This window comes from Gymnoscopelus braueri, assembly GCF_963280865.1.
Source record: "Gymnoscopelus braueri genome assembly, chromosome: 20".
NCBI lineage: Eukaryota > Metazoa > Chordata > Actinopteri > Myctophiformes > Myctophidae > Gymnoscopelus > Gymnoscopelus braueri.
In genome coordinates, this window is record NC_137622.1 from 34,963,883 (window position 1) to 34,985,329 (window position 21,447).

General features: G+C 43.1%; 1 protein-coding gene across 4 annotated transcripts in view; it reads right to left on the reverse strand.

Moving 5' to 3' along the window:
* med12 (mediator complex subunit 12) overlaps nt 1-21,447 on the reverse strand; it is a 50,573-nt gene that overhangs the window by 26,593 nt on the left and 2,533 nt on the right. For all 4 annotated transcript variants that reach the window (XM_080416352.1, XM_080416351.1, XM_080416353.1 and 1 more), the window contains exons 3-23: nt 20,791-20,982; nt 19,869-20,028; nt 18,569-18,744; nt 17,716-17,826; nt 16,609-16,881; nt 15,788-15,934; nt 15,568-15,667; nt 15,288-15,424; nt 11,810-11,941; nt 10,879-11,005; nt 10,341-10,570; nt 10,149-10,208; nt 9,538-9,711; nt 8,441-8,585; nt 5,904-6,022; nt 5,209-5,352; nt 3,947-4,110; nt 3,167-3,298; nt 2,824-3,051; nt 1,630-1,774; nt 148-268 (exon numbers count right to left, since the gene is read on the reverse strand). In XM_080416352.1, coding sequence (XP_080272478.1) covers nt 148-268; nt 1,630-1,774; nt 2,824-3,051; nt 3,167-3,298; nt 3,947-4,110; nt 5,209-5,352; nt 5,904-6,022; nt 8,441-8,585; nt 9,538-9,711; nt 10,149-10,208; nt 10,341-10,570; nt 10,879-11,005; nt 11,810-11,941; nt 15,288-15,424; nt 15,568-15,667; nt 15,788-15,934; nt 16,609-16,881; nt 17,716-17,826; nt 18,569-18,744; nt 19,869-20,028; nt 20,791-20,982 — 3,217 coding nt within the window. The remainder of the gene's footprint in view (nt 1-147; nt 269-1,629; nt 1,775-2,823; nt 3,052-3,166; nt 3,299-3,946; nt 4,111-5,208; nt 5,353-5,903; nt 6,023-8,440; nt 8,586-9,537; nt 9,712-10,148; nt 10,209-10,340; nt 10,571-10,878; nt 11,006-11,809; nt 11,942-15,287; nt 15,425-15,567; nt 15,668-15,787; nt 15,935-16,608; nt 16,882-17,715; nt 17,827-18,568; nt 18,745-19,868; nt 20,029-20,790; nt 20,983-21,447) is intronic.

Consider the following 21,447-nt stretch of genomic DNA (forward strand, 5'->3'; position numbering starts at 1 on the left):
TCTGAAGCGTCTGCTCCTGTAGTGACACATCGCGCTGTGTGATCATCCCCTAAGAGGGGAGCGGGCACAAAGCCCTCCTCTTCCATAACTCAACTTGTTTTGTATGATTCATAATGGAGACCCGAGAGACCCCGCAGAGAGACTTACCGGCGTTCAGCAGGGAGGGGATAGCCACACAGCGGACCAGGTCCTCCAGGAGCAGGCACTGTCTAGCGATGAGGATGGCCACGAAGGTTGCCAGCGAGTCATGGAAGGACAGATCGCTCACCTGAAAAGAACGGGCAGAAAGCATGGAATAAAGCAAAATGTACTGATGTTTTTAGGTCATTGGTTCTCAAGGGGTCCTTGGAGGGGTACCAGGGGGTCCCCAGCAAAACTAGTTAATAAAAGCGTCACAATCATTTTAACCACTTTATCCATATTTAATAATTTGGCTATTCAAAAATCTCGAAAATGTGTGCAAATCTCGAAATCCTCTTTTTTTTTAAGGCGAACATTTTTAACTCAAATGTTTGCTTCTGAGGGTCCCTGGCACAACATATCTTCAGGTGGGGGTCCACGGCCAAATTCAATTTGGGGGTCCTTGGCACGAAAAAGTTTGAGAACCGCTAGTTTAGGTACGGTATTATCATTCTAAACCTATGTTGCTGCTGTTCTACATAGGCTTTGACTGACTGTTGCTTTTATGACATTTCTGAGACCATTCATGTCCAAGACGCTTCTGAATATGTATTCTATAGCTAGTTTGACCATTTCAAATACGCCTTCATCTTAAAATAACTAATAGCCGAAAATAGCCGATCTACAAGCTCACAACACGTCGCGCTGCGATGTGTTGTGAGCTTGTAGATCGGCTATTTTCGGTGCGCGACATACTTTCTAAGAAGACATGCTGGCTTGTATGGAATCCAAATGACTGAAATCAGTCGTGGCGACTGAAGAACTTTAATCCATGAGAAAGACAGATCAGCTTTCCAAAATAGTAACTTGAATGCATCTTCATGTACCTTGGGGCATAATAACCCACAGTGTTAATGTTGTCCATACATTAAGCAATATCAGAAGAACTCAAATAGAGGCAGACGGCTATGCTAGTGAGCTGCGAGCAACACATTTAAAACAACACTAAATTCAACCAATAGTAAGGAGTCCCAGGCACTCAAATCGGAAAATGTAAAAAATACCCCCCAAGTCCTTACAATAATTACATTCACAACGTGAGCCAGTTATAAGGTGTTTTTTTCTCTTTCTTCTTCAGCCCATTAAAACTAGGAAAGATTTTCCTAGTCATTTTAGATTTTAGCTCTATATATAGCAACACACGTTTTTCAAAAATCTCTTAGGATTTAGAACAGTGGTTCTCAAAAATAGCAGATATACAAGCTCCCAGTGCGCCACTTCGTGCCACACTGCAAGCTTGTACATCTGTTATTTTTCAACATTTTGATTTTTGTTTTTTTTAACACAAATCGTCTCTTCTAGGGGGGTCCCTGGCAAAAACATTTTCAGATGGGGTGGGTCTGCGGCCAAATACATATCCTTTTGGGGGTCCTTGGCACGAAAACATTTGAGAACTACTGATTTAGAAGGCATTTGTAGAGGCGGCCTCAGGTCTTGGGGCACACTTACATCTACATTACACAGTAAGTCGTTGAAGCCACAGTTTCCGTTGTTGGAGGAGCAGCAGAGGGCCTTGAGTATTCCCAGCCACTCGGCACTGAGAGAGCGACAGTAAGCCGTCAGCTCTGCACACAGGATCCCAATGTCGTTCACTCTGGAGACACACAAAGCAAAGCCAAAAAAATCACATGAAGTCTGTGGTGTTTTATGACATGAAACTCTAAAAAGGTGGCCATTTTGTTTGAATAATGTGTTTCATTGGCATGGCCCTGAAGACTTACAAGCGAGTGCAAAAATAACACTTGCAAAACGCAAATATATCCTGAGTGTTAACAGTAAAATAACTGGACAAAAAAGTAATAAGGCCAATGCTGATTAACTGTAATTTTAAAGTCACCTGACATTTTTGTCAAATAATGTGACAGGGACATTTCGCAGATTATTTTTTTGTACTTAAATCCCAGAAAAATACACCTATATATAATCTCCTCACATCAGAACAATGGGATTTAGGTTCCAAATTGGTGACGTTTCACTTATGGTATACACCTTTTCTTTACAGTGTTAAAGGAGTAGTGCATCCAAAAACACCCCAAGAAGCCTTGAATTCATGGAGATTATTTAGTTGTTGTCGCATTCCTAAGCCAAGAATTTGATGACCCGCGAAGTCTCCGTTGAGTCTCCTATTGACCGATGACCCGGTCATCAAATTATTGGCTCAGGACAACAAAACCTCCATGAATTCAAGGCTTAGGTAACAAAAAAAACTCCATGAATTCAAGGCTTAGGTAACAAAAAAAAACTCCATGAATTCAAGGCTTAGGTAACAAAAAAAACTCCATGAATTCAAGGCTTAGGTAACAAAAAAAACTCAGTGAATTCAAGGCTTCATTCAGAATTAGTGTCGAAGTGTCCTTGAGCAAGACACTGAACCCCTAATTGCTCCCGATGAGCAGGTTGGTGCCTTGCAATGGTTTCCTCCGCCATCGGTGTATGAATGTGTGTGTGAATGGGTGAATGTAATGCACAATCTATGTGAAGCGCTTTGGATAAAAGCGCTATATAAATGCACCATTTACCATTCATGGGGTCTCTAATTGATAGAAAATAAGATTTTTTGGGGTGAATTACTCCTGTAAGCCAAAACACAATGAAACAAAAATAAAATAAAATAAAAACTATATATAGCCAAAAGTGACGCACCTCTCTGGGTCTCGGTGGTCCACGCACACATCCATGAGCACGTTGCAGACAAAGCTGTAGCGGTTGGCGGGGCTGTCGTTGAGGATCTTGCCCACCATGGAGTGGTTGAAGTTGTGCGCCGAGGGGTTGGCGATGGCCTCCATCATGAACCCGGGGTCCCACAGCATGTTGGAGTCCGACGGGTCGATGTTGCAGTAGATGGAGTTCTTTACCTTGGAGCAGAACTCACTGGGGGGGGCAAGGGGAAAAGGACAGGGAGAGCGGCGCTTAGAACCCGGTACGGGTACGATACACAAATATGTGGTAATGTGGATTACTGAAGTGTTTTTTTTCTTCTTTCTACCTGAAGATTTCTCCGAACTTGCTCTTGAGGTGACTGCAGGAGGTGTAGAGGTCGTACAGGTAGGCCAAGATACAGCGCTCTGCTGAGGAACAGTCTGCCGGGTTCACGCCCGACTTCACCACGATACGCAGCCTGAGGAAAACATTCAACAATGCTCATGGATTCGACACGGCTGCGCCATCCGTAATCGCTTCAACCTTGATTACGCAACCCGAGAACACCAGAAACCTTTGAAAGTTAAAGTATTTAACTTTCACTTAGGGTTTCATGAATATTTAAACAAAGAAAAGTATTATACAAGACAATGGATCCAAAGTAATGTTTTTTTTGACATACAAGGTTTCAAACTGACAGCAATGTTATATAAAACATTGGTTCTCAAAGTGGGGTCCGGGGACCCCCAGGTTCCATACGGTCCCCAGCAAAGGAAGTTAACATATCGCAATCATTTTAACCACTTTATCCATTTATACATTAAGGTATACAAAAACAGCAGATTTACAAGCTCACGGCGGGTCACTCCGTGCCGTGCTGAGAGCTTGTGCATCTTCTGTTTTTATTTTATTTTGAAAACTATCGAAAATGTTTGGTTAATTTTGAAAAATGTAGATGTTTTTTTTCCACATAAATCTTCTTTCTCTTCTTTCAAAAATCTTTTCAAACGGGGGTCCACGGCCAAATATACATATCGATTTGGGGGTCCTTGACATGAAAGCGTTTTGAGAACCACAGATATAAAATGTTGGGAGGGTCGTGTGCAGGTCAGGATGTTGTACGTACCCGTCAAAGACCTGTGCCGTCTGCTCAGGATTGAGGATGAGACAGGAGTGGTACCTCCGCAGCACCGCCACGATACACAGACACAGGCCAGTGGTGTAGCTGCCCACCAGGCTGGACGACTTCAGCAGCAGCTCGGCCTCCACCAGGCTCAGCTCGTTCAGCAGCTAACAAAACACACAACACACAACACACACATCATGGATTGAAGCAAAAAATAAATACAATCCCACGACTGAGCGTGTTTGTAAGTCCTAATAATGTGCGATTTGTGAATCAGTGTTGAAACATTCTTAACACAAATCTTTGTTTCTGGGGGTCCCTGGCATAACATATTTTCAGGCAACATGCATATCAATTTGGGGGTCCTTGACACGAAAACGTTTGAGAACCCCTGATCTATGACATAGGACTCCATATTTGGGCACGGTTTCAGTCTGATCCGAGCCTCAAATGACTTTGAATGAACAAAATGTGGAATGGAAAGATCACTGGATTCCTTCAAAACTAGCCTGAAAAAACATCTATCAGGAGACCACAAGGGGAGGGAAATGCCATTTCTCAAAGAAAGGAGGCGTCATTCACTGCCAACGTTTTCCCTTTCTCTCCTTTGTACCTACATGTACAAAGGAGAGAAAGGGAAAACGTTTTGTATTTGTTGATGGCATGTGTAATTTTGTTATGCCATGTTGATGAATTTAATACATAGGACCACAATGGAAACAAGTCCCCGGGACTTCTTTGCGTTATCCTTTTAGCCTTAACCCATTAAGGCCCGAGTCCGATTCTTAAAATGTTTTCTAAATCCAGTCTAAAAACAGTTTTTTGAAAAAATATATAACAATACTTTTTCACGATTAAAAAGAATTAGCAGATATACAAGCTCATAGCGAGGCACTCGGTGCCGCGCTATGAGCTTGTATATATGCTATTTTTGAATAGCAAAAGAAATCTAAAGTGACACAGATGCGTTCCAGGTCTTAATGGGTTAATGTACCTCGTGCCGTTTACATTTCTGACTAATAAAGTATTCAATCAATCAATAAATAAGACGGCTGGCCGTCTTATTTTATATAACCACTTAGCCAAAGCTAAGTGGTTAAAAATGATTGTGACGCTATTAACTAATTTTGGACCACTGGTTGAAAACCACTGCTCTACTGTACTATCAATAAAAGGCAGAAAAGCCAAAAAAAGATCTTTAAAAAAAGAAAGTCCCTCTCCAGTCCCGAGAGCGGGGTGCACCGATGCGTGTTCATTCGTACCTGAATGGCAAAGTCAATGAGGCCACTAATGTTGAGGGAGTACTCCATGAGGTCAAAGATGAACTGTATGTGCTGGACGAGCGGCAGGTGATAGGACATCCCTAAGGCAAAGCTGGTGATCTGTTCCAGCACATTCCTGGACACCTGCACAAACATAATAATGTCAGCCATCAGTAACAGGTTTTTTTTGCTGCTTTGGTTATCACTAAATAAACACACATGACCTTGTACAAAACTCCTTGGCATCAAAAAGCGCTTTAAAATCAATAAAAACATTGAAAGAGCATGTTAATAGACAGATTAATGCATGCTGCCACAATGTTACTGGATGGATAGCCTTACATATAAAATGTTAAAATGGAGTTATCTGACATCTGAGACCCTTGACCACTTTCAACCTGGCATCTCTGTTTTGGGCATGTCATTATAGATGAAAGTTATTCTGTAGCTTGTAGCTAAAATTATTCACCGCCTGTAGCCATATGTAGGCTAATGCAAATCATTGTAACTGCCATTTACACAATGGCATCCATCAGTTAAATATTGTCCAGTATTCAGTGCATTTCACCATGACTATTCCATTCAGTTTATATAATGGTCCCAGGGCTATAAGTCCCAGAACTACATTTAAATACTGCAGACTGATACAGCAATACAACCTGTACTGACTCTTGACTACAGACGTCTGGTCTTACCTGAGAGGTGACTTGGTGCTGGTCAAAGTGGGAGAGATGCTGGAATTTGGAGAAGATATCCTCTGCGGTGGGAAAGGCTTCGGGTTTACTCCTCTTCCTCTTCTGTCCTTCTTCCCCTCCTAAAAAAGGGAAGAGAGGAAGACGGAAAGGCAAGAAAAAGACAGAGAATTCAAGTCAGGTTGTGTTTTTCTTTCAGTCTATCAAATGAGCCAGCTTTGAAATAGAGTTAAACCAACGACCATCTGGGAACTCATTCGGTTAAAAAAAAGGAAGATAAAAAAAAAGATTCCCCTCTTTGTTTTTGCCTTTGGGGCACCACCTAATTTTTAGTGTAGAGACAGGAACTCGGTATGGCTCCTCCCCTTTCCTCCCAGGTGCTTCTGTGTTTATTCCAACTAACAACAACACTACATGTTTAGGGCAGTACAAGCCCCCAGAACCTAGCCTGGCTCCACCCCCTGAATCCTTTGCCTAGCATTCAGGGTCTGGTGACGCTTTCGAAGGCGGGTGTTTCTCGGTTGAAAATCTGTACGACGAATCGGGATCGGGACTATCCAGTATGAACCAATCGCGTTGGTTCATAGTGGAGTCCCACTTTGGCCACGCCCCCATCTCAGAACTCCGCTGCATTGAGAGGGCTTTCAGACTGAATAATGGAGTGAAACGAAATGAAAATTCAGGCTGAGTGTCAGGCTACCCAGAACCCAGATGTTGCATTGAAGCGCATTGGACATGCTGGCCATTCATGGGTACTACAGCTTAAAACGGCCTGGGCCTACTGTCACGAACGAGCGAAAACGGTTTCGACCAATGGGCTCGACTCGCGAGCTTGTGCACGGGGTTGCGCATGGAGGTGACGCAAAGCGTGTCACAGAAGCCCCAAATAGGCCCCGTCCGTCACTTTTCACAACCCAGAAGAAGGGGCGATTTAGAAGTTATGCGCTGAGTGAGCAACACAATGCAAGTGGATGGGCGTGGATTTACGGTGCCCTCTCTATTATTTTTAACTCTATGGGGCAGAATCTGTCTTGAGAGATTAAGCCAATGATGATCTGTTGGCATATTTCCATACTCCTGCTACTCCAGAAGGTCATCAGCTCACAGGGAATGTGGTGCTACGGCGACACCAGGGCACTTCAAACTACGCAACTATAACTATGGGAAAACCTTAAATCACCGTAATAAGGTCACACGCATCCAAGATAATGTGCCTGCAAGCAGATGACTGCCATTAGCATAGAAATTGGACGGGATGAATATTGAACGATGCATCTCCCCAGAGGGGGGTTGATGATGAAGTAGAGAACGGAAGAGAGCTCGTTCTTCTCAGAGGTAGGGCAGAAGTCAGAGGGAGCCAAAAAGGGGAAAAAGTAAAAATGTTAATTAAGACCACCAATAAGCGCCTAACTTGGTAGAGTTACTGAGCACATCAGATCACAGGTGGAACAGCAGTCAAAGTGGGAGAGCGCGCTCGGATGGCGCATTATTTTACACTTTTGGCTATTCAAAAATAGCAGATATACAAGCTCATAGCACGGCACCGAGTGCCGCGCTATGAGCTTGTAGATCTGCTATTTTTGAAAAATCTAGAAAATGTGTGCAAATCTTTGAATATACCTATATATTTAAAGCGAACATTTGTAACTCAAATCTTTGCTTCTGGGGGGTCCCTGGAACAAAATATTTTGAGATAGGGGTCCATGGCCAAATACATATAATTTTGGGGGTGCTTGACATGAAAAAGTTTGAGCACCACTGATATAGAAACATACGTTTTTTTCAGAAAACTGTTGGGATTTAGAAGACATTTTGTGCCTGTGTTCGGGGGGAGGGAAGCCGGGCGGGGAGAGTGATACATGTCACTGCATGTACTCCTACAGACTGGGGCGGCACCTGTCAGCAGGGAGTGTTGGGCGGGAGGAGAAGGACGAAGGCTCTACGTCCTCCCGGTGGGGGCTCCTCACCAGGGTTGCCAGATCTGCTTATTATAATTTCCCCGCAAGATTTTATTTGAAAATAGCCGGTCTACAAGCTCACAACGCGTCGCATCGCGACGCGTTGTGAGCTTGTAGATCTGCTATTTTCAAATAGCTGATGCATAAGTTAAAGTGCTCATGTGGCCCATAGTCGCTTCTTTTGGGCTGGTTTTCCTAGACCTGGTTGCTTGTTTCTCACAGAATCTGGCAACCCTGCTCCTCACTGGTAGGTGAGTCAGTACGATACGCAGCAGTAACAACACAGAAGTGTGTGGGCCGGGGAGGAATTCATTGGCATAACTACTAAATTGGGGAGGAAAAAGGGGGTAACAAATAATTGGCTACTCTAAATCAAATTAAATCAAATTCACGCACAAGCATGCAGGGCTGCAACGATCAAATATTTTCTTAGCGTTTATTCTATCGATTACTCAAATAATCAAGAAGCTCTTAAAGCTTTTGGCATTTTGTTTTATATACCAACAAATCGACGTGACACAGACGGTCATGTGAGAATGGGAAACGTGTGAAGTTTGCCTAGCGACGACAATCGCCAATTACCCGTCTCCGCCGTGCTCTTGCGATTGAGCACCTTCAGGATGTCTTTGGTGATTTTCTTGATGGCATGTCTCGCCTCGTCTCGCTGCTTGCCGACGCCGTAGAGCACCACCAGGCGCTGGTTGCACTCATGGCTGGCGCTCTCCTCCTGTGTGGACCACAGCGTGGGGAGGGGGAGAGAGAGAGAGAGAGAGATTAGAACGCAATCCTCATAAGCTGGATGCACTCGATAAGCACGCCGCTGTGATGGGACAAAACACTGATAAGACAGGCTATGCGATGCGTAAAGCTCAGCCAAGCCCAACCTCATTACTCCGCTGACTGATCTCAACGGGGTTTTCGAGGGAAAGAAAAAGCAAACTCGAAAAAGCAAACATTTTCCGTTTGTCTTGTGTAATGAGTTCAGAGTTTTGCAAGAAAAGGAGATACAACCTGAGGACAGCATGGAATTTGACAGCCTGGTATAAATCAGAAGGTATAAATCATACCGACGGCCATTCTTTTGTGCCGATATCAATTAAAGCATCCAACATTGTGATTGAAGTTGTTAAATTGCCTTGAGTGAATGAATGAGACCCTGAGCGTATCATCTTCAAAGACGATCCAATCAGCCACTAGATCATACATGGGCAACTGGCGGCCCCCACTTTCACTTAATGCTGTTACAATTCCAAACATGAACCGCTTTAATTACTTCAGTCTATATTAGTAGCTTAATGACTAGCATTAAAATGTTATTGACTTTTTTATGTCCAATGTATTTGTATTCAAATTCATAAAGTTAACATAAGTATAACTAACTGAAATTAAATACTTTTCAGGATTCCAATTCAAAAATAGCAAAAATAGCAGATCTACAAGCTCAAAACGCGTCACACTGTGGTGCGTTTTGAGCTTGTAGATTGGCTACTTTTACTACTTTTGTGTGACATAGAATGGCCCGACAGTATATGCAATGTGGCCCTCTGGAGTGAGTGTAAAAATATAATCAAAGTTGCCCACCCCTGCACTAGACTATATTTCCCTCAATTGTGAAACCTCACTGCTTAAAAGCCACGACACTGCAACGCACACAAAAACCTGCCTGTGATGGTGCTTACCTGGGGGATTGGGAAGTGGGTGGCGTACTGAATGTGGCGCGGCTGCTCGTACACCTGTGGGAAGACGGGATCCATGCCCTTGTCTTTACAGGCGGCCTTGCTGTCCTGATCCGGGGCGGCCTTCTCGGGCGAGGGGCTGCCCTTGGACTCACAGTGCATAGGCGGAGAAAACATCTGCAAGAAAAAAAAGGGTGCTTAAAATGACGCAAGGGGCACAACAAGAACGCAGAACTTTTTATTTTTCTTCTTTTCTGAGAGAAACTTTCTTAATTTAAAGTAAACCCTATAAACGTCATTGAGCGGGGTCCCCCAGGATTCCATAATCCCTTTTTTCTGTCTACAGTGTAGTACTTTGTTTTCAGAGTACAAGCTCATCTACAAGCAACGTTGCACGCGTTGTTGACATGGCCAGAAAAGGGAGGTTCATGTGGTTAATAATAATAATAATAATAATAATAATGAATTGCATTTTTATAGCGCTTTTCTAAGCACTCACTTACTTATTCTGAACTTGAATAGGTAAGAAAAATGAAAAATTGCTGGCACTATTGGCAATTATTGATTTATTTACTTGGCACTGAATGAGTTAAACACCGAACACTGTTTCCTACCTCGTCAAAGTTGGCGCTGGAGTTGTGATCGATCTCCATCGACTCCGACAGCCCCGTGTCCTGTTGCATAAACAGAGAGCTCACGTTATTCTCCTACATCCGGCGGGTTCCCAGTGTACAGTACACCCCTTCATTATGACTCATCACACACACACACAACAAACAACAAACAGCAGGTGCTTCCTGACGTGCCTCCATCTTGACGCTGCTGCCCGTGTCCTGCTCCTTGCGCTCGGATTCGTCAGAGGGCTCGTCGCTGGGGGAACGGGGGCGGGGGAAGTGGGCATCGGAGGCCAGGTCGCCGCGGGAGATGAGCGTGCACATGTAGATGTTGTGGGAGAAGACGTCGTGACGGATCAGCTCGCAGAAGAGCAGCACCAGGTTGGAGAACTCCACCCGCTCACTCTCGTTTCCTGGCTCGGCTAAAAACACAGAAACCCGTTTGTTTACAGCCTCGTCCTCTCGTCCCCTTTGACACTCCTCCCACCCACACTATAACATTTATTGAAGAGAAATGCACAAAGTTTGTCTGGCATTGTTTTCCAGAGAGACTGATATTAACAGAATAAGCTTAAATTTCTCTGTAGGGATTTTCCCCAGCAAAATGTATGAGGTTAAAATAATTTTAACCTCTGTAACAGAGGTCCCCAAGGACCCCTGGAATGCCCCCACGGACCCCACTTTGAGAACCACAATAGTGTACGGTGTATAAAAAGAGATGTAGACTCACTGAGTGTGGGGGCCTGGGTATCTAGAAACTGCAGCAGCACATCCTGAAACACCGGTAGCGTAGCTGCCGATAGGGATCCTGAAGACACCGAGCCCTTCTCGTCCACTACCTCCGACTCACCACACCTCTGCAAATGCACGCAAAGACACACACACACACACACAAAGTAAGAAACAAACCATCAGTAAGAAGACAACCTTACCTCAAAAATAGCAGATATACAAGCTCATACCGCGGCACCGAGTGCCGCGCTACGAGCTTGTAGATCTGCTATTTTTGAGAAATCGTAAAAATGTGTGCAAATCTTGGAATATATATTGTTTTAAATCGAACATTTTTAACTCAAATCTTTGCTTCTGGGGGGTCCCTGGAACAAAATATTTGGAGATGGGGGTCAGCGGCCAAATACATATCATTTTGGGGGTCCTTGACATGAAAAAGTTTGAGCACCACTGATATAGAAACATACGTTTTTTTCAGAATACTGTTGGGATTTAGAAAACATTTGTAGAATGGGCTTCAGGTCTTAATGGGTTAGAGTCATTACAACCAAGGAGCACAATGGCTCTTTAGGAGCAAAACAGTCATTAATCGCAGGCCAACAGAAAAACTGTGCAAGGGGCGAGATTGTGTGTGTGTGTGTGTGTCTGTGTGTGTTGGGGCTATACGAGCAGGAGATAAGAGTGGTCAGTTTGCAGAGGTGGTTGCTGAACCATGTATCTCAGCACGTCTCAGTGTAACCCCTGATTTATACTTGGTCGTGTGCACCAAAAAAAAACGCTAGATATACAAGCTCACAAAGCGCCGCGCTGCGATACGTTGTGAGCTTGTAGATCGGCTATAATAGAGTGCAACATAGTTAAAACGTATAATCAATCCATAAACAGCGAGCCAGCGTGGAATCATGGATGGGACTGGGGGGCTGACTCACCTCCGCCTCTATCTCCGCCTGTCTCTTCTCTAGCAGTTTGGCGACCACCATGGCTCTGTGTCTGCCGGAGCGCTTACAGCACACCGCCCACTCACACAGCAGGGTCACCACGGCGTCGTCATCTGGCGACATCTGGAGACACACACACACACACACACACACACATAAATTACGCTCCCGGGCACCATCTTTGTTATTTGTCAATAGGCTCTATGCACAGCAGCCATATTGGAAAGAAATTGGGCCTCTTCCTTACTTCCTTCGCAGGTGTTATCAATGATAGTAATTAAGGCTCTGTTCCATTCTGGTCAAACAGAGTCAGGGTGCTGATATTGTGCATGTTGGCCCACTGGAAACTACACCAGTGGGTCTCAAAGTGGGGTCCAGGTACCCTAGTGGATCCCTGAGGGCGTTCCAAATATTATTATTTATTAATTATATAACTACAAATGGAACCAAATGGACCGTAAGGGTCCATTTGGTTTTGGTTCCATTTGTACACTCTCAGAGTTAGAGGGGTCCTTGAAATGTAAAAGTTTGAGAACCACTGTGCTACACTAAATGGAACAGAGCCTTAATTAGTAACATTGCTAACACCTGTAAAGTAAGGAAGAGGCCCAATTTATGTCCAATATGGCTGATGTGCATAGAGCCCATTCTTGTATTGTGCTGAGTTCTTGAATCACACGATGGATGCAAAAGCAATAAGTGTCTATAGTTCTTACAATAGCAGTGAGGAGAGTTTTACTCAAAAGACCAATTTACAGCTATTGATAATGTGGAAACTACAAACTAATTCTACATCTAACACACTGTGTGAGGTAAAGAAGAGTGCAACCCAACAAAAGGAGTCTTAGAAGGTGGGTAGCCAAGTGCAAAAGAAGAAAAAAAAAGACAGCAACAAACAAACAAACAGTGGAAGCAAAGTTCAAAAGACAAAACATGAGATCTACAATTTCACTTACTTCATTTATTGCATCACAAAGCTGATGCTTCAAGAAAGAAAAAGAAAGAACAAAAAAAGCTCTGAAGATGAGACCAATTGAACCAAAAACAAGTCATCTTAGTGATGCAATAAATAGTGAATTACAGCACACTGCCTCATCTTCTGAATGGGCTTTATTGTGATTGTCAACTGGAGGGTGATGTTAGGAAGATTAGTTTCTAATTAGATTTTTTTTGTTATAAACAACATATTTATTTTGTGTTGTATCATCTGATTGATGCAAATAACCTAAATGACTGACATATTTAATCACTTTTATAAAAAAAAGTTTTTTTAAACAGTGGAAATAGACGAAATTAGTGGAAATAGCTTATGGCGCGTCGTGAGTTTATAGATCTGCTATTACCACTATTTTTGGAAAATGTTTCAGAATGTATGGACTTTTTTTTTTACATGGCAACGCTTACGCCGATTATGCAAAAATATTTGCGATCATCTCAAGTAATTGCGATTAGATGATTATAAAATATGTAATAATTGTGACAGCCCCAACTGCACCCCCTAATCTCATACGGCAGTCGCTTTCAGGCCGCTCTCTTGTCCCTATCCCTACCACCGTCTGTGTAGCCTGCTGCTGGCAGCTTGATGCGTGTACTTAGACAAACAATAGACGGGCAATTACCCACCCTCTGTGCATGAATGTCAACCTTCAGTCTGTCCAGTTGCCTCGACCAGGTGCTTAACCCTTTAAGACCTGAGAAGATTCTAGAAAGGACTTCTAAATCCAAAAAAAAAATTGAAAGAAAAACCCAATTTTTTTTCCTCGATTTTTCAAAAATAGCAGATCTACAAGTTCATAGCGCGGCACTCGGTGCCGCGCTATGAGCTTGTATATCTGCTATTTTTGAATAGCCTAAAGAAATCTAAAGTGACACAGATGCGTTCCAGGTATCAATGGGTTAATGTTAACGTTAACATGCAAGGCCGCAGCAAACGTGCTACTGAATACTAGGTGCCGTTCAAATTAAAATTAGATTGGTGGGAAGTGCAACTGGAGCAAACACAGCTAATTTACCCCCCGCGGTATGTGTGTGAACAACATGTCGCTTATGGGAATAATTACGACATGAGCGACAGGTACAAGGAAAAAAAGTGGATTTTCCAGTGTGCTCGATGTGCATGTTGCAGGTGAAGAATTAATGCTACGGGAGCTATAAATATTCACAGCTGTGCGTATTGGTTGCGCATAATGACAGCTGTTCTCCTGATGTCAGAGAGCTGAGCCGATCGTAGAATCGTTTCCAAGTCTTTCACTGAGAGGAAAAAACGAAACACGTTTCAGTTATAAGCAATCATCAGCATGATGGCTTATTATAGCTGAAACGTGTAATTTGCCCACAATAGATGAGGGATCCGTGAGTGCTGGTGGTCTGTTTGTTTTGTTATTTAAATCGTCACAACCTTGTACCCGACATAATTTAAAGGATTAATTTGGGAGCCGTGTGCGCTCTACGCTCATTTGAGAGCTGTGTGCGTCGCGTTCTACTCTTTATCTTAATAAAAGTGCAATCGTTTAGCCTACATTTACAATTTGTTTAATTATTTCAACATTTCTGTCCGCTAATGTTCGATTTCAAATGATTTATTAATGGAAAGTGTGGGGGTAGCGAAAAAGCCAAAATAGCTTTGTATTTTTAATATCTCATCACAATTTTCTTGTAGCCTATGACTGCAAGTGAATACCAATTATAAAAGTAACGCTTGCTAGGTGATGTTCTTCATAAGAGACAAAAAAAAGTTAAAGTGAAACATTTTGAAGTTATAGGCTATAGCAGAGACTGAGACACATACAGTACACATGCAAGCAGGTTGACAAAGAAAAAGGCAATGCGTATGCGTACACAACTAGTCCAGCCCACATGCACAGTCACATTTTGCCCACTCTTGCTTGTGACCTAAAATGAGTTATAGATGGAATAATAAAAAAGCGTATTGCCTTTGGTAGTCTTTTGTGCACATGTAGCATAGTGTCTTTATCCTATCCAGTTGAAAGGTAAAAATGTCCAGCTACAGACATAGGGCTGTCATGATTACACATTTAAGTTGACGATTAACGGTCTCTCAAATAATTGCGATTAAACGGAACACACAATTTAACTGGGACATATGAAGCCTTTTAGGCTTTGTAATGAAAAGTTGCACAGGGCGGATATGACAAATAACTGAAATATACAAAGAAATTATTGACATATTCAATCATTTGTATTCATGTAAAAAAAAAGCAGAAATAGTAGATCTACAAGTTTACAACGCGTCACTTCGTGACGCGTTGTAAGCTTGTAGATCAACTATTTCTGCTTTTTTTTATATTTGAAAATGTGTGAAATCTTTCAACATGGAGACGATTATGACGATTACGCAAAAATAATTGCGATTATCTCAAATAACTGCGATTAGACGACGATGTAATACTTGTGACGGGCCTATATAAGACATGACACGGAGAATGAATGCTTTTTATTGACCCCTCACCTCGTGCCCATCTTTACTCTGGCCAGAGCCAAATATCCGGTTGTAGAGAGAGTCCAGCGAGTTGCTGAAGTCAGACTTCTCAAAGCTGTGGTTGTCTAGAACCTCCAGGGTGTGGAGAACCCTCCCTATAGTGAAACCTGAGGACAAGGTCAGGGGGAAAAAACACACAACGGTTATAAAGTGCCAATTCAACAATACACACATTTCATCTGAAAGGGCTGCAATCATTTCCTGACATCTTGGTGTGGTGGCTATGGAGGGGAAATTGTTTTCTTCTTACCCGCTGAGGTCTCCTGGCACTTATCAAAGGACCACCTGAACTCCACCGCCTGTCCCCGCTCCTTTATCTGCTCTTCAATTTCTCGCACCTTGGCACGGACCTACGGTGGACGGGGTAAAGAGGCATTTCTCATTGCAAGACAAATGACTCACCAAGCAATTTATAATACAATTCTGAAGGAGAGCGTCACACATCAAGAGCGAGAGGGCAGTTACTGTACCTGCTGTGTGAAGGTGGTGTTGCCCCCTGGCATAGGCAGGTTGGAGGGGGCGATGGGCAGAAGGTCCAGAGGCGAGCCGGTCTTGATCCTGCTGTCTGTGAGAGAGTAGTGCCAGACCAGAGCACTGGGACAGCACAGCACTATGCTCTGCAGGAGCAAAAAAACAACAGCAAAGAGAAAAAGCATGAACACATTGTCTGCCAAAAGGACGTTTTAAAACGTCCTTTTAAAAAAAAAACATGTTTTCAGTGATTACGCTAGAGGGCGCTGTAATCTATCCTATGAATGGTGCTTTCACTGCCTGATGACGTCAGACACGGAATTTACATCATTTAAAAGAATAAAAGCTCATTTACTTCCCGTTTCATTCCTGTGGGAAGATCGCTATATCGCCGTTCCTCTTGCTTTACTGCAAGAACAAGCCTCGTTGAAATGGCCGCAGCTGTGCAATGGATTACCCCGTGCGGATAAAAAAAAATCCCTATACTACCGGACCCCCGTGCGTGTAATGGACGGAGGTCACGGAGAATATTCCATGATTTTTCAAAGGTACAGTAAAATCGCTTGTTTTGCTGGCAAGGGGACGGTAGACGATGTATTTAACTCTGGCAGTCAATGTGTTAACACTACAGAAATGATAGAATTAGTTGCTATTATTAAATATATTACTTCTGTTCACACATTTTAGAAAAAGAAAATAGTTTTTTTTTATTATCATCACATTATTATCTTATAATAGTGGAACAGACACCTGCATTATCAGTAAGTCTTGTTGACACATTAAACAGCGGAGGACGTCTCCAGCGGGAGTCATACCATACCTGTAACATGCAGCTGAGTCCAAACACCAGAGGCCTGTGCTGGGGGCAGATGTAGAAGTCAGTGAACGGAGTCTGGGGCTGGATCCCTCCCGTTGGCTGGGAGGTCGGCGTGGGGGGGAGGGCGTTCCCCGGCTGTGCCAGGATGCCGTGGGCCGGGTGTCCTCCCGTGCCAGGGCCCAGGCTCCCGTCGCTCAGCAGCAGGTTGAGACGGCGTGTGCAGAAGTACGCCAGCCTCCTGGACAGGTAGGCCGACTGAACAAACTCTCCCGAGTACTGTGGAATGGGGGGGAACATTCACAAGGCACAGTGGTTCTCAAACCTTTTCATGTAAAGGACCCCCACAATTATATGTATGTGACTGCGGATCACCCCTCATCTCAAAAATATGTTGTGGCAGGGACCTCCAGAAGCAAATATTTGAGTAAAAATGTTTTGATTTAAAACATGTATATTTTCAAAGATTTGCGCAACTTTTCACGATTTCGACGCGCTATGAGCTTGTATATCTGCTATTTTTGAAGGGAGAACTTGCCTCTCAAACGCAATCTTTACGACTGAAGATCGGATTTGTATATTCAGGCATTGCTGTGGTAACAATGTAACGACATACTGTAGGTGTGAGTTATGCTTAAATTATACTCTGTTGTAGGACAGTGTCGTTCGCCAACAATAGCCGATCTACAAGCTCACAACGCATCACATCATGAGCTTGTAGATCTGACATTTTTGGCCGTGCGACCAAGTATGAATCAGCCAAGCCAAGTGTGTCCAGACGGAGACACATCTTTAGAAATCAGGTCGCATTTCAAACCACCTAGGAATGCGGTTGAAATTTTATTCCCCAAAACTAGTTTCCATGTGGGTTTTTTTGCTGCACAGACTGGATACGACAACAGATTATCTGGAAAGGCCAAAAATTTGATTTGGGTGGCCAGTCTGAACACGCCAACCAACCAACAAACCCCAAAAAGCGTCGTTCATATGCTTTTATTGTGCGCAGAGGTTTGTGCCTGACTGTTCTTTGCCAAACCTGGCCACAGCGGAGGTCTGATCAATGTGTTTAAATAAGGTGATGAAATGGATGGATGGATGCATGGATTTGTGTACCTGTAACAGGAGCGGCAGTAGCAGCCTGAGAAGTTCATCTTCACCGGGTCGGACCTTCTCAAAACACTCCAAGACCCATGTCAGGAACTCATGTCTGTCTAGCATACCATCCTGACAACAACCAAAGAAAACAAATCACAAGAAGTTATTATGTTAGGCTTTGGGGAAAGAACCGTTAACCCATTTAATCCGGGAACGCGTCTCTGTCATTTTTAGATTTCTTTGGCTATTCAAAAACTGATCTGCTGTTTTTTTGAAAAATCTTGAAAATGTGTGCAAATCTTTGAATATATATATTTATTAAAGCAAACATCTTTCACTCAAATCATTGCTTCTGGGGGGTCCCTGGAACAGCATATTTTCAGATGGGGGTCCACGGCCAAATACGTATAATTTTGTATACATTTCTTTGTACATATGTAGAATCCCCAGAAGCAAAAAAAATTGTTACAAATGGCAGATATACAAGCTCATAGCACGGCACTCGGTGCCACGCTATGAGCTTGTATATCTGCTATTTTTGAATAGCCAAAGATAATTGTTAAAGTGGCTAAAATCTGAAAATGACACATGCTTTCCCGGTCTTAATGGGTTAAATAAATACAGTTTGCCAGTTGGTTGGCCGCATATTTTTTCCCTTGCAGCGTTTACTACTGTCTGGACCACCTGTTGTTTCCTGTAACAAATGTAAACAAGATTACGGATGGTAGCTCTCTCTTTAAGATCTAACACAGTAGACTCTGAAACCTGTCGGCGTGGGAGAGGTTTTAGACAGAGGATAACAAAGCTACAACACCAGTAAACAGATAATAGACTCAGGGGAGAGAGAGAGAGAGAGAGAGACTCAACAGACCTGAAACATAAACATAGCGAGCTTCTCGTTGTATTCCCACTGCTTCATGGCCGTCTCCACCTCGGCAGGGGGTGCTGGCAGCGGGGAGCCGCAGCCCTGGCTGGGGGACTGCCGGTAGAAATCGGCCACTTTCTGGAGCTGCTCCCACAGGTACTTAGTAATGATCTGGGTCCATTCTGTGGATCAGACACACACACACACACACACACACACACACACACACACGTACACACACAATGTATTTCGTATTTCAGGAGGCATAGAGCAGTGTTTCTCAACCTGTGGGTCGGGACCCCCAGGGGGGTCCCCACATGATTTTGCGGGGGATCCCCAGATGACAGTAAAGTGACAATTTAATACCTTAAAAAAAAAGAAAAGAAATGAAATGAAAAAGACCATCAAAAGTCATCAACAAACTAAACTATATTATTATAAAAATATTGCAAAAATGTGCCAAATTCTCACACAAATGTGTTATCTAAATGAAATCAGAAAATGAGTATCATTTCGTTTTGTATTGTCCTTTTTATTGGACGGTCCGAGAAGAGTTGTTTAAGAATATTAACTATACTGATATGTTGGATATCAATGACTCACAACTTATTATTAACTGTTTATTTGAAAAAGATGTATTTAAAATGGCTAACTACTTGGAGAAAGCCTGGGACTTGAGGAAAAAAGCGTTGTACCGCCAGTAGGGGATATGTACCTTATGTTTTGTTTTGTTTTGTTCGGTCGGTGGTATCTGTTATATATGATCAGCAATACCGGTAAACAGTGTATGAAAATTTTTTTTTTGACTATTGTAACTGTCTGAAAAGGTGTCATATAATCCCATGAGGGATGGGCCACGAGGTGGCATGACACTTAAATAAAATCATTCATTCATATAAGAAAGACGCAACAATTGTGAAAATAGCTGATCTATTTTCATCTATTTTTCAAATGTAATGCCTCAACTCCTACAATTCCAAGTGCTTGTCAGGGTGGGGGGTCCCCAGTTCAAACATGATTTGATTTGTCCCCACCCAGGTCAAATATGATTCTTTTGGTGGGTCGCGGCCTGAAAAGGTTGAGAACCACTGACATAGAGGACTTTAGCGCATGGCTGCACACGGTGTAGTTAAGTTAGTTAACACAATCTTATCTCTAACCCATTGCAGTGAACACAGCCAAAGTGTTTTACAATGGCTCATTATTAACCCAGGTAGTCGGGCGGTACATGACAGACTTGACACCACAAACGGATCCAGGTTTCCTTTAAAAAGCAGCAGTAACAATAAACTGTGGGTTTGCTTACCTATACAGGGATCTATCACGTGTCTTTTCTTGACTTTTGTTTCCGTAATGGCAGCATGATAGGCACAGGTCATCTTGATCATCCAGGCGGAGCGCATGACAGGAACAATGTACTTGGCCAGGTAGCCGAACACTTCCTCCTTTTTACTGAAAATCGGCACCTTGATGAAGATAATTTCAATGGCATGAGTAACGCTAAATATCAGTGTTGATTTCGTCGACTAAAACTATGAAGAAAACTCAATAAGCTATGATGACTAAAACTATGACTAAATATATTGACAATTTCATCAACGAATAAAAACTAGAAAAAAATGTTGGGGAGGGACTAGTGGAGAAGAGATCCAGTAAAACTAAAAGACAAGACATTTTATACTTGGTTGCGGCTCGGTGATGCGCTCTGAAAATAGCAGATCTACAAGTTCACAACGCGTCGCGCTGCGACACGTTGTGAGCTTGTAGATCGGCTATTTTCAGCATGCAACCAAGTGTAAAATCAGCCATTACGACGCCATCAAGGCACCGCCAAAATACATTTTAGTCGACTAAGTCAACTGTAGATTTAGTCGACTATAATCTTATATTTAGTCGACTAAAACTAGACAAAAATTTCAGATGACTAAAACTAAATGGAATTTGATTCAAAAGACTATGACTAAAACCGAATCAAAATTTGCTGTCAAAATCAACACTGCGCTAATCAATGAATGACACAATATATACACATATCGTCAAAGTCAATTATTTTGTTTTCCTGGACAGCATAAAACAATAGAAAGCATCATTCATTCAAAAAGCAGCGTTGTATACAAAACACCCCCATGATCTCGTTTCCCGTCGTTCTAATCTATAAGATAGTGCCATGTGTACAGAAGCCACAGTGGTAAATAGGGGCTGCTGAGGGGGGGGGGTGGAAAACTTACCTTTTTCGCCAACTGTGTCAGGGGTTTAGTCCCAGCCAAGTCTGTGAACCAGTTGTTGATGGAACTCTGTGACCTTGCGGTGACGAGCCAGAAGTTATCCTTCTGGTTGACCTGTGGCTTGCGTTTCCCCGTGTCTGGGAATGTGTTGTAGCGCAGCTTTTCCGCAATGATGCTGCTGAAATTCGAACTGATCTGTGTGAACAATGTGAGTAAACAATGCGATGTGTTAGTAGGGTGGCGAAACCAAAACCAGAGACAAGAGAGGCCACACGCAATGCAACATGTCTCCTAGGGTTGGGATCCGGTGGGATCCGGATCCAACATTGAGGAACCGGGAATCGGTTCCATCACATTTGGAACTGGTTTTATCTACACTGTCAGAGCTGGCATGTGGACGTTCACGTCTGCTATATACAATAAATTACAAATACCGGTGGTTCTCAAACGCTTTGATTTCAAAGACAAGGACCATCATAACACGGTCCATTTGGCACCATTTGTACCCTCTCAGAGTTATAGACCTGTGAGGGTCCATTTGGAACCAACTATAGCAGTGGTTCTCAACCAGTGGTCCAGGGACCTCCAGTGGTCCTTGAGGGGGTTCGCCAACCAAATAGTTAGTAGTTAGAAACCAGATTGACCCTTATGTGTCTAACT